The sequence below is a fragment of the Cydia splendana genome, chromosome Z (genome assembly GCF_910591565.1).
Source record: "Cydia splendana chromosome Z, ilCydSple1.2, whole genome shotgun sequence".
Taxonomy (NCBI): domain Eukaryota; kingdom Metazoa; phylum Arthropoda; class Insecta; order Lepidoptera; family Tortricidae; genus Cydia; species Cydia splendana.
Genome location: NC_085987.1, coordinates 25,200,924 through 25,213,372, shown reverse-complemented (window position 1 = coordinate 25,213,372; position 12,449 = coordinate 25,200,924). Strand labels below are relative to the sequence as shown.

General features: G+C 38.0%; 1 protein-coding gene across 7 annotated transcripts in view; it reads left to right on the top strand.

Moving 5' to 3' along the window:
• The window catches only part of LOC134804798 (transcription factor BCFI-like), a 53,986-nt gene extending 41,890 nt beyond the window's left edge, over window positions 1-12,096 (top strand). For 3 of the 7 annotated variants that reach the window (XM_063778047.1, XM_063778048.1, XM_063778043.1), the window contains exons 6-9: window positions 3,295-3,509; window positions 4,418-4,582; window positions 5,828-5,927; window positions 9,018-12,096. In XM_063778047.1, the coding sequence (XP_063634117.1) occupies window positions 3,295-3,509; window positions 4,418-4,582; window positions 5,828-5,927; window positions 9,018-9,271 (734 nt within the window). In that variant the 3' untranslated portion in view covers window positions 9,272-12,096. Of the gene's footprint in view, window positions 1-3,294; window positions 3,510-3,646; window positions 3,811-4,417; window positions 4,583-5,827; window positions 5,928-9,017 lie in introns of all 7 variants that reach the window. The other 4 variants (XR_010146182.1, XM_063778044.1, XM_063778046.1 and 1 more) reach the window with 4 other exon arrangements.
• Window positions 12,097-12,449: the final 353 nt, after the last annotated feature.

Sequence of the window (12,449 nt, the reverse complement as noted above, 5' to 3'; positions counted from 1 at the left end):
TTCCTCTAACCCGGGGTTAACCGGCTAAACCTGGAGTTACCATGGTTACCAGTATAATTTAACACTGGGTTAACGGTTTAACCGCTTAACCCCGGGATAATGGGATGGTGCAAGTGGCCCTAAGCCAACTTACTAGGTATATCAGGTGTCTCTTAAGTAGTTAGGTACCTACATACGTGTTATCCTTGCACACACGTATGACAGTAACTAGCTGTTCTACTGACTAAATAACGTACTCTAATGACCAAACGTTAAGTTTGTTTAGTTCCCTACCTACGTTACGTTCGACTTATTTATTAATATTTAATACTTTTTACAATATAGGTACATACTTACTAAGATAATATTAGTTAATATGTTTGACAGTTTATAAATAGATAGTAGATATAAATAGATTTCTCGTACAAGCCTCCTAAAATATTACTTTTTGCGATCGGAACCCACACTTGTAATTTTTTATTTGCCAACATAAAAATGTTGACGAGCGGCACTTAACCTTATTTAAAGTTTAAGAGTGATCCTTCCATGGTTTTTGTTTTTCGGTACGCAATAGATAGGTATTATTGTTGCTTACGGTACCTACGCAATATATTTGGTAGGTACTTACCGAGATTATTTCGGATTTATTAAAACATATTAAATTAGTTATTGTGTATAAATTTACACAATCATATCACTGTGTGCAGTTCCAATACGTGAAGGGTGGGTATCTTTTGGTTGCCTTTTTGGTAGATTTTTATACAATATTTACTTTAACTTTAATATAACATACTTAAATTGTAACATATATATATTTTTAAAGTTTTGAATGAAGGTTTTGTAATTCAATCCCTAAGTCCTGAGAGGGTAGAATCACTGCGCACGGAGGCTAAGTACATAACAATAGGGTAATAGCCGGGCTTATATTTTGGCGTCAAAATAACATTTAGATAAATAAGATTACCTACTTACCCCGGGCAGTATTAGGTAGGTATAACCAAATATTAATATCCTTAGTTATTTATAAATTTATTAGTCTTACCTTAGGTAATTTCTCTAGAGATATAGTTTGTGGTGATGATAGTGTTGTATTATCAACTAAGCGAAGCAAAGGACCAACGTTCATAAAAATAAATTAAAACAAAGCACCATGTATGTTGCATCAGACAAGTAACGAACGAGCCGCGTGTTTGCATAGGTCCCGACAAAAAACGTTGTCTCCTTTTAAAATAAAGTCGTTCCCTTTTAAGCGCATTAAAATCGCATTCCGTAAATGGTATCGGATAAGGCACGTGCCGCGCGCAAACATCGCCCGCGTCCGGCCGACCGGCCCGAGCCCCGAGCAGAGGACGAGGGCCGGCGCTGCAAACAGACCAGCCAACACAGAACAAACTGGCACACGATATCTACATTTCGTCTCCACATATTTGCTTACTAATACTGTCTCGAATGTGTTGCACTTCTTATCTCTACCGGGACGAGTAGTCCGGATTACTCATAATATTCTTTCTTAGGGAATTACGAAAAGAAAGCTCCCTTAATGATGTTTGTTGCATAGTTGAACCATGACGTAACCCGCACCGCACGCGCCCCTGTCGACAGACAATGCACTAAACTTTGTTCTACTTCGTTGGCTAGCTAAGTAAAGCGACAACACAAACGAACGTCAACAGTAATTATTTAAAGTTACAGCCTAGGGTATCTAATTAAATATTGACTATAATTTACTTTCTTTTCAATTTATATTTATGGCTATGTGTAAAAGTCAGTAAGTAGAATGTGCAGATTTAGGACGATGATGAGCGCAAGCGCAAGCCGGGCGTCGACGCACATGGCCTCGGTTCCCGTTACACCACTCAATAACATAATACGCCTAATGACAACCACATTCGCCCAGCACTCAACTGCCAACGCTATTATGAGTAATTGGAAACGCCAGAACCCATTCCGGTTAAAATCTCTGCGACCAGACCAGTGTCCTGCACACGCGTGTAATTGTATCCCAACGGTTCATGTTTGTGTTTAGGCTGGTAAGATTTTCGATAGAATTAAAACATATTTTTATTAATAAATTATATTTAAACATGCAATACTATGATAAAATAGATATACTTAATACATATGTTAAAATCTGACAGGGTATAACTCTAAATACATAACAGGCCACATTCCACGTTTACGAGTAAAACTTTATTACAAAAATAAGTAAACATATTTTTTTTTAATTTACGAGTAGATACCTAAGATCTAAATAAGTTAACAAAAAAAGGTTGTAATGAAATTAATACGGCGTCTAAATAAATAGTAACCTCATAAGTAGCAAATATACATATTAATGGCATTTCATAAATAGAAGCTGATTTGACTCTTTAGGAAATTAATTTGATGAATTCAAACTTGATATAACTTAGACTAAATACACATTATTAGATCTATGTTCAAATGTACCATTAATGTGATGTTAAATAAAGTTTTTCTATGTCTATGTCTAACTATACGATCTACACAGCCTCATGTTATTCCTGGAAGTTCATGTTACTCCTTCCGGCCAACAGTAATAATAATATATGCGAGAGGATAGTATGAATTATCGTTCAAAAGAATAATATGAAGAGTCACGCGCGCACACGTTGAGGCAGGCGGCGCGACCTTGACGCGACGTGCTCTTGCGGCGCGCGGCGTCTCCGGCAGCCCGCGGCGTCGTGGCCGCGGCGACTCAGCGATTTGTATTAGCGATCAATGAATCGATCTGAACAAAGTCATTGCCAAGGACGGAAACGATCCACGCCACGCTTTGCTTCGGCTTTTGTTGATTGATTCATTAAATTGACGAAAAATTCTTCCGAGATTTATAACATGACATCGTATTTTAAAGATGCGTGGCCCACGTAACAAGTGCCGCTTGCAGCATTCACTAGTTAACTCGGGGTTAACCGGTTAAACCTGGAGTTACCATGGTTGACAGTACAATTTGACACTGGGTTAACGGTTTAACCGGTTAACTCCGGGTTAGTGGGATGATGCAAGTGGCGCTAATTCATTAATTAGGTTTTTATTAGTATTTTTTGCGAGGTTGACTAAGAGAATTCAACAATCATATTAATTGAACATTGTGTTATATATTTCGCCGTATTCCTGCAAGATAATATGAAGGCCGAATACTGATAAATGCCGATTTGGAATACTATTCGATGTATTAACTAACTTATGTACAAAGTATTTCAAAATGGACGCTCGGCTGACGTGGATAAGTTATTTAATTGAGTGAGTGAGGGATTGGTGTGTGGTGAGCTAACGTACGGTGTGTTGGCGCAGTCGAAATGGCGGAGATTTTCACGGAGGGGCGCGAGTGCGTGAACTGCGGCGCCATCGACACGCCGCTGTGGCGGCGCGACGGCACCGGCCACTACTTGTGCAACGCGTGCGGCCTCTACAACAAGATGAACGGCATGAACCGGCCGCCCAAGCAGCCCCGCCGGCTGGTACGTCAGCGGCATGCGGCGCACGCCGTGCCCGCCCCCGCCAACGACGTACGCAGACATTCCTCCGCTCGACACAGCTAACACTCGCCACCTTTCACACCGCCACCGATATCGCCCCACGCCCGTCAGAAATCCGCGCCCCGTCGAGCGTCCACTTCCCCGACTCGTAGTGACAGTTGTATTAGTTGCAGTGGCCGCGGAGGGGACCCCGCCGGGCGCGGATTTCTACAAAGGCTTCCTGTATAACGGCGTCGCGTCGCCGCACGCGCACTCTATGCCCGCGCCTGCGCCGCTGTGTGCGTCGTCGCACGCCGGCCCTTCCCCCTCTGACTACAAAACGAAGAAAGGGGTACGTCCTCCCCTAATCTCGATCCGTCCAATCCTTGCATCCGATCCCTTGCATACTTAATGCATTGGCTTTTTAACACACGTTGCTGTATCTTTTCTCTACCAAGCTTTAATCATCACGCATGAAATAATAAAATCAAATCTAAGTTTTTATATGTATATGTAGGTACCTACTCATAAAAAAACAGAAACTTACTTACCTATGTAAACAAAAATACTAACCAGTACCTACTATCAAAATTTTAATGGTTATCGCTTCGACTATATACCTAGTTAATATAGGTGCAGTCAGATGTAGAGAGAGAACAGGGACCGTAGCCAAGATGACAATCGTAAATCATCTTAGTAGCGTTGTCCCGGCTTTTTGCCAAGACTTCGTATGTATATCGACAAATGCCAATCGAAAAGTAAAAATGTATCGGGAAGATGAAACGAAAAACCGACGTGATCATTTCCATTCATTATTTAACTTTCGTTTAGCGTTTTCCATAAACGATCGTCACTTGGCTAGGCCCCCCAATGGACACAGACAGCCGATAGCCATTAAAGTTTAGTAGTATGTACCTAACGTAGTAGTGAGATAACAACATGGACTTGTGAATGCACAGATGGGAACGAAGAGGCCGGGCCTATCGTGCAGCAACTGCCACACGACCATGACGTCCCTGTGGCGCCGCAACGCGCACGGGGAGACCGTGTGTAACGCCTGCGGCCTCTATTACAAGCTACACAACATCAACCGTCCTATGGCCATGAAGAAAGACTCCATACAGGTAGCTATCCATTATCTATCTATTCGATTCAATCCAGCTGACTGGGCCAATTTTTGAACAAGCATTACCTATTTATATTTAGTCCCGCACTAGTTGGCTCCTTAACATGGGCCAACAATTGATTGGTCCAGAGGTTTTCCACAAATTGTGATTGAAATGTAAGGGTAAAAAATAAGGGTAAAATCCACTTGGGAGCATAATTAGTAATTATAGTAATAATTTGGGTATTTGACTACCAAATATTTCGTTGACCTACCATCAGATGGAGAGTGAGTTTATTTAGAGACTATTTGTATAAGTACTTGAACTCCTTAATTCCCCTTACTCGGGCGCCGCATCCTAACGTAAGGTTAGGTACCAAGCATGGTATAATAATATACTCCGCCTGGTACTCCATTCCGAGATTCGCGTATGACCTAACTGACACGCGCCTACGTCATCATGCTGTTTACAGGTTCTCAAACTTTGAAATGTGGGAGAATTTTAACCAACGGTGAAAATTATTTTAACGGCATTAATTTTAAGTTATTCATGTAGAAACATAGTAAAATAAAACAAATCTAATGTATTAAATTACACTTTATTTATCTATACAAGACAAACGTTTAAAAAACTAATTCACAGTTACACATTAATTACCAAGCTTACGACGTGAAAAGTTTGGAAAACACTGCGACTGCTGACACTGAGCGAGAAGGAAATAACAATTAACACGCGTTCGACAAGGATGACGGTCAGGGCATGAAGTTATCTAGATCCGAATTGTCAAATGTGCACAGCGCTATCCTGTGTTGCCAGTAATGTAAACAGAATTACCCGAAAGTCTGAAATTTCTTTCGTGAATCGGAAGATATTGCTAACGAGTAATTAAAAATGACGTGTTATTGTAAAATTTAAGCTAAAATACATATAAATGAAAATTATAAAATTATAAAGTAATATTTTAACTTATTAACCATAGGTATAATGTACCCATGTAACATGTTATGTTGAAATAAAGTGGCAATGTTATTGTGACGTAGGCCCGTGTCACTCTGGGAATGGAAGACCATGTTTTATTAGACCATGGTACCAAGTAAGCGTAATTGTTTGCATGCGGCGACCGACCTACTTAATGACAATGTAATTTAATTGCCGCATAACATAACATCGTAGTAGATACAAGTGCGACGACCGGATACGCTTGGACACAATTTTGGAAAATAAATCATATCATTTTGACAGATTGTTTTTACCGTATTTCAGACGAGAAAGCGAAAGCCTAAGAACAGCCTGAAAGCGGAGCGCAGCTTGAAAAATTTAAGCCAACACTCGCATTCCACTGCAGTCAAAATGGAAAATCTCTGTAAGTATTTATCAACAATACCTACTCAACAGTACGATATAACTGTAGAACGTACATAAATAACAATAACATTACATTTTTAGGTTTCAAATTTTTATGTTATTTCTAGATAAAACTGAGACCGAAGTGGGAAAAAAATACTTGAGTATTTTTTACGAGGTCACGATTTTTTAAAACCGGCTGGACCTATACTAGCACAATTATTATCTTATGTTATGTAAATACATATAATTTTAAACACAAAGCAATTTTTATTAGTATCACTATTCGACAAACTATGCATTCTTGTGGTACACTTTACGGAAAAACTATCGCACTAATAGGTTTCAAATTTAACATAGTAATTTAAATTCATGTCTAGATGTGTTATCAAACATAAAAATATCATTATATAAACCAAAAAAAAAAAAAAGGAATAACACTTTGTATTACTACTAGCGCCATCTGTTAGAAAAATTATGAATTAAAATTCGTGCTAATTAATGTACTATGTGCTAACAACGATGAATAGTACAAATAATTTTTAAGAAAAAAAAACCGACTTCTATGGGGCCCGGTGAAAGATTATTGTAGATGGTGCGCTATGTAGAAAAGGAGGTAAAACCACCCACATTTTAACCGACTTCCAAATCTCAAAGAAGGAGGTTATCAATTCGGTTGTATGTTTTTTTTTTTTTTTTTTTATGTTTGTTACTCCATATACCCGTCATGGGGTCCCTTTGTTTCCGTCATAATGTACCTATATTGTTTGTCATATTATCGTTAGTCATAAAACTGAAACCGTGAACTTTTCAGGATTTTCGTAAGGTTATTCTATAGATAGGTTAGGTTAGGTTAGGTTTGTTTTATGGTAATCCTGAAAAGTTACGCGTTTCTGAGAAAAACCAATTATGACTAACGAAAATTCGGACACATAATACATTATGACTTAAAACTATTTGGAAAACAATAGAGACCCCTCCGTCATTTCTGGACCGAATTTGAAAATTCTTTTTTTGATTGTATGTATATGCATACAGATTGGTCCCGTTTTTGTCAAAACCCAGTTCTGATGATGGGATCCATGACGAATCGAGGGAACTCCTCAAATCTTAAAGGCATACATATAGTGATTTTTGGGTTTTTATCAACAAATTAAGCATATACATCCAAAAAAGTGACATTTGATGAAGTGGAACTGCTGATGATGATCAGAACGGAACTCTTTAACGCCGCATAGTTCACGTTTGGCGATTTGTCGTCTTCGTTATGTTTGTTAAGCAAGTTAAGTTTTTAAGCCATATTTTTGCCAAGCTCGAGTTCTGATGATGGGATCCATGAGGAATCGAGGGAACTCCTCAAATCTTAAAGGCATGCGTATAGAGATTTTTGTATTTACATCAGAAAATCAAGCATTTTCATTAAAAACTGTCGCATTTGATGAAGTGGAACTGCTGATGATGACCAGAACAGAACTCTTCAACGACGCATAGTTCACGTTTGGCGGTTTTTCCTCTTCGTTATGTTTGTTAAGCAAGCTAAGTTTTTAAGCCACATTTTTGTCAAGCTCGAGTTCTGATGATGGATGAGGTTTAGTTAGTCCCAGGTACGGAAAACTATACCTACTGGAGTTATTGACTGCCAGAATTGAAAGACTATTCCAGAAAAAAATAAAACCAGATAATTTGCGAAAGTGGCGCCGTCTAGCGAGGTATAAGCTTTGAGTAACCTAGTCGAACCACCTTAAATAATAGATAAATAAGGGACCTGAGGGGGCTGAGGGTATAATAAGGCCTACCTAACTTCAAATCGCTTTAAATCGTTATTTATTAAATATACCTATGTTTTATTTAAATAGCTAGTTGTAAATTTAGACTAATATACACATAAAATACACGTGTTCAAGCGTCAGAATTTTCACTACAATTAAAAGATAAATCATGTACCAAGTAAATAAAACCTGGTAGTTTATTAAGGCATTTGTATGATTTCGTAAAAGTGCAATATCATGAAAAATGTTTCAGCAATTAACTTTATTTAGAAAGCACTCACCGTTGTTTACATTAAGTATACGAGTATATGTATTTGTTATTACAACTGTACGAAACATTATTTGCAGAAAATTCGTTACTTTAGTTAAATGGTATATATAGGTTTTATTGCGTGAAGCACATATAAGTAGGCCTTATTAACCGAAACTTTTATAAAACTAATTCATAAGAAGTACGGTCACAGACTTTAATTGTTGATCAATTTAGGATTCAAGCTAATTTGGTTGTCAATACTAACGGTATGAAACGTCCAATGTAAAGTGCACCCGTAATGGCTCAACCACTAAAGTCCGTGACTGCACATACGATAACATTTATGGAGGTACTTGATTGCTGTTAGCTTTTAATTGCCTACATCATTTTATATGTTACTCTAATAACCAAGACGGTTACATTGTTGAAAGTACATTATTTTTCAGGTAAGCCTTATTATACTACAGGCCTTATTACCTCCAAGTGCCTTATTATAGGACAATTTTACACAGATCGACCTAGTCCCACAGTGACCTCAGTAAGGCTTGTGTTGTGGGTACTAGATGACGATATACAGAGTGATTTTGTTATGTCTGACCATACTGTAAAGGGTGAATAGGTCGGCCAACCCCGAAGTCGAAATAAAAAACTGCTGTTCATTAGAAAACATTAATATGAGTTTCGCCAAAATGTATGAGACAGCACATTATTTTTGCGTGTTCGGGGTTAGGCCCTAAGTAAAAGTTGTTTAGTATGACCTACATATTCAACCCTCAGAGTATGGTCAAACATAACAAAAGCCCTCTGTATATAATTATATAGTTATTTACTTATCTTATACCTACTTACTTTTATAGGAAAAAATATTTGTGATAAACTCACAAATAAATGCCCTTAATACCAGGATTCGAACCTGGGACTTCCTGCTTTGTAGGCAGGGTAACTACCGAAGGCCGATATGAGGCAAATAATGTATACTTTAATTTTTAATTTTACAGTATTTTTGCGTGGTACTGTACCAACTTATTTAGGACAGCAATAAGTATGATGGGTAGAAAAAATAAAGCTATTGCTTGTAATTGTGCAGTGGACGCGGGGGCAACGGCGGCGTCGAACGTGGGCGAGAGCAGTCGGGGGCTGTCGCTGGGCTACTACGTGCAGCAGCAGCTGAAGCGAGAGGAGCCGCCTCCGGCGCACGGGGGCGCCCTAGTGCACCACGCGCACGCGCCCGCGCTCCTCCACCACGTGCACGCGCAACAACTCTACGAGGACGAGTTTCGACGCGCACCCGAGACCGCCGATCGCCTAGAACGCCCCACCGTCGTCTCCATCGGCAGCTGAGCTCGACCTCTGAGAATCCTGACACCTCCGACGAGTCGCTCGAAGCGAGCCTTTCGAGGAACGCGACGACGACAACAGATATCTATCAATGGTGTTTGCGTGATCGTTCAAATAAAGAATGAGTTTCGGTGACTTTGGTTAAAAAACCTACCTAGTACCTATGTGCTAAACTCAAATCAGGGTACAAAAGTATAAAATGTCATAAATATTTGCTGTTGTACGTATAAGTAGCGATTCATTAATATGTCATCAACGTGACACTACGGCGGAACAAACTGGAGTTAGCTAGGAAAACTCACCGACTCCTTGCGTAAAATAATATATTTTAAACGTTGAGAATAATAATATAGAATCTCACTTAGTTAAGCAAGTACTTTATTTAGTAAAGTAGTTTAGGTTAGGAATGTGAGCGAGTTCGACCAAAGAGTCGTAGCTAGTTGACCAAATATTCAATGTGTACAGTCGGATATTATTATTTTGTAAATATTTACATCTTCCATATTCGAGGATAATTTACTAGACACGTATGTGCACAAGTCTTAAACTTACAATATACATATACCTATATAGTTTTATCTAAATGTCTAAGATGAAAATGATCCGCCAGATTGAAGGTCACAGTTTATGTAGTCCGGTGCGATGTAATTATTATTATTAGTTTATATGTAGAGTCTACATCTACATTGTAGATTATTAAGTTGATATATTTGTAACTGCAATTACATTTATAAAAGATAATTTACTGACACCTGTCAACATAAGTGAGACGAATTGAAGTTCAAATACTGAGCGTCACATTTAGTTTAATTGTTTGTGTTTATTTTTGTTACCAAATATTAATCTCGTAAATAATACGAGTACCTACGACTGCCTGCCTTCCTTCCACACACGCTAGAGGACGGAGCATCCCGCCCTATCTGTGTGACACGCCGCTAGGAGGCTATCGTCATGTTTTATATTACCAACTTCTTGTTGTAGTATAACTCCAAACTCCATGACTTTGTTAAACATTCCTTAAATTTATTACACTTAAGCATTGTAGAAATGATAAGATAGTCTCTAATTCGACTGATACTTGTATAAATGAAGATGGATCGTGTATAAGCAACGTTTTTGAACTCGCATCAAGTATGGAGATCAATGTCGTAGACGTGAAGTCGTGAACGTACACTGTAGGTAAATACACATATTGTATGTTGAAACATTCCTTCCCTATATTTTATTGAAGTTTTAAATACAATAGATACAGTGAGTGACAATTTACAACTTTGCCCTGCAAGTATAAAGCGGTACACGGCGGAAAGGAAGTTCATAACACGAGGTATAAAATTGAAGAAATTTGTTCTTAAAATAGAATTACATAAGGTTCAAATCTCTTAAACTTTTTCCCGCCAGTTATCAACTTCTTCCCGCCGTGTACGGAAAGGTCGTCACTGATCAAACATTCATCAAGTCAGTGATAATCAAACAATTAATTAATATCTGAGTACAGGGAACCGATTTTTGAATTTCGACCGCTCGATATCGTGTATTTCGTTCAATAATATCTCCAATACTAGGCATTTAAATTCTACTAATATAATTGAAAACGAGTAGTCAATACCACTCGGTTCCCATTTTCTATCGCTCGTATTTAAAAAAATTGCATTTCGCCGTTTTCGACCGATTTTCGAGTGACGAAATCGAGCGATCGAAATTCAAAAATTGGGCCCCTGCTCGTTTTCCCCATTGCCTATGTATAATTTTTATACGATTTTTCAATAGGGATAAATGACACAATTGGGTAATGGTGAACTCGAACTGTTGGACCTGGAGGATTCCAGGGCGAAAATGGACGGTATAACGGTACAATGTAGATAATGGATTTCATGCTCAGTAATATAGTTATGGCCAGGCAAATCGAATACATATGTAATGACGCACTTTAATAGAACGTTGTCAGAATGTGCCGTTAAGCAAAGAGTAACTTAATGTCGATTGGTAATAAGGTGTTACTGCCATAACGTAGTAGTCCAATAGGTAGAAATTCCTTGTAACGGACCTTAGATTACGTCGTTATTTAAGGTCTGTTACAAGGAATTTCTACCCTCATTGATAAATTGCACATATTAGGTTGTCTAGCTAAACCCGGAACGGAGTGGTCTCACCCATATTGACAACCGACAATGTGATACCTTTGGCCTGAACTGAACTTTAGGGTACAAATAGTAGGTAACCCCTGTAAATTTAACATGTTATTTACATCATTACATTATTATATTTGTCAGGACTTACTCACCTTCAGTGCCTTTTAGATTGTACGCCAGAAAATATGTTTGTCACTGTAAAAAGGCACGAAATGGTACATTGACCGTAACACTGTTAACTGGCTGTTAAGGATTTCAATAACACACATTCTATTTTATCGAAAATATAAGTATGTCTTAAACAAAACATCATAGATCTGATTGTAACCTCTCTAAAGTGTCTTGACTGTGCCTCATGAAATAGTTCCTTATATTGTTGATGTAACTCGTTTGTATTTTATTTGTGTAGTAAAAACTGCATGTTAAAGAAGAATATTAATATTATATATTATGACGTTAAATGAAATTTATACTGAAATTTGATTTAGGTAATTTGAATGAGTTGTATGTTAAAGAAGTGGCTTTTGCTGGCATTAACTTAGTAGAGCGAAAACGTAAGGAAATATCCTTCCGATTGGTATTTATAAGTAAATAAAAAATATAGGTACATTTTAGCTGATGCCAACATTAGCCACCCCTTTATGTTACAGCGTGTAAATATTATGTTAGCAATGCTTTCAATTAAATAACTACACTCAATATATTGAATATATTATTATTTTAGCGGTTAGTGGAACACCAACATTTTAAAAAATACCATCAGGCCGTTGCCAATCCTATAATGTCAAATGCCAATGAAGCCGCCAAACGTAGGTAGGAGAAATAATTCGTGTACAAACGAATTTTGGCATAGTAGTAGATAATGGCGTGTTAAATAACATACTAAAAGTACCGACACGGTGAAGCTAACGGGTAAAGTGGGGTTCAAATATTCATTTTTATAGTTTTTCGTAAATGACTCGTAAACGGTGGCCCGTAGCAAAAAAAATATATTTTACATAAATAACATTTTCTAGGCCCCTGAAGCAGACAACTAGTAGGGTGGCAAATCA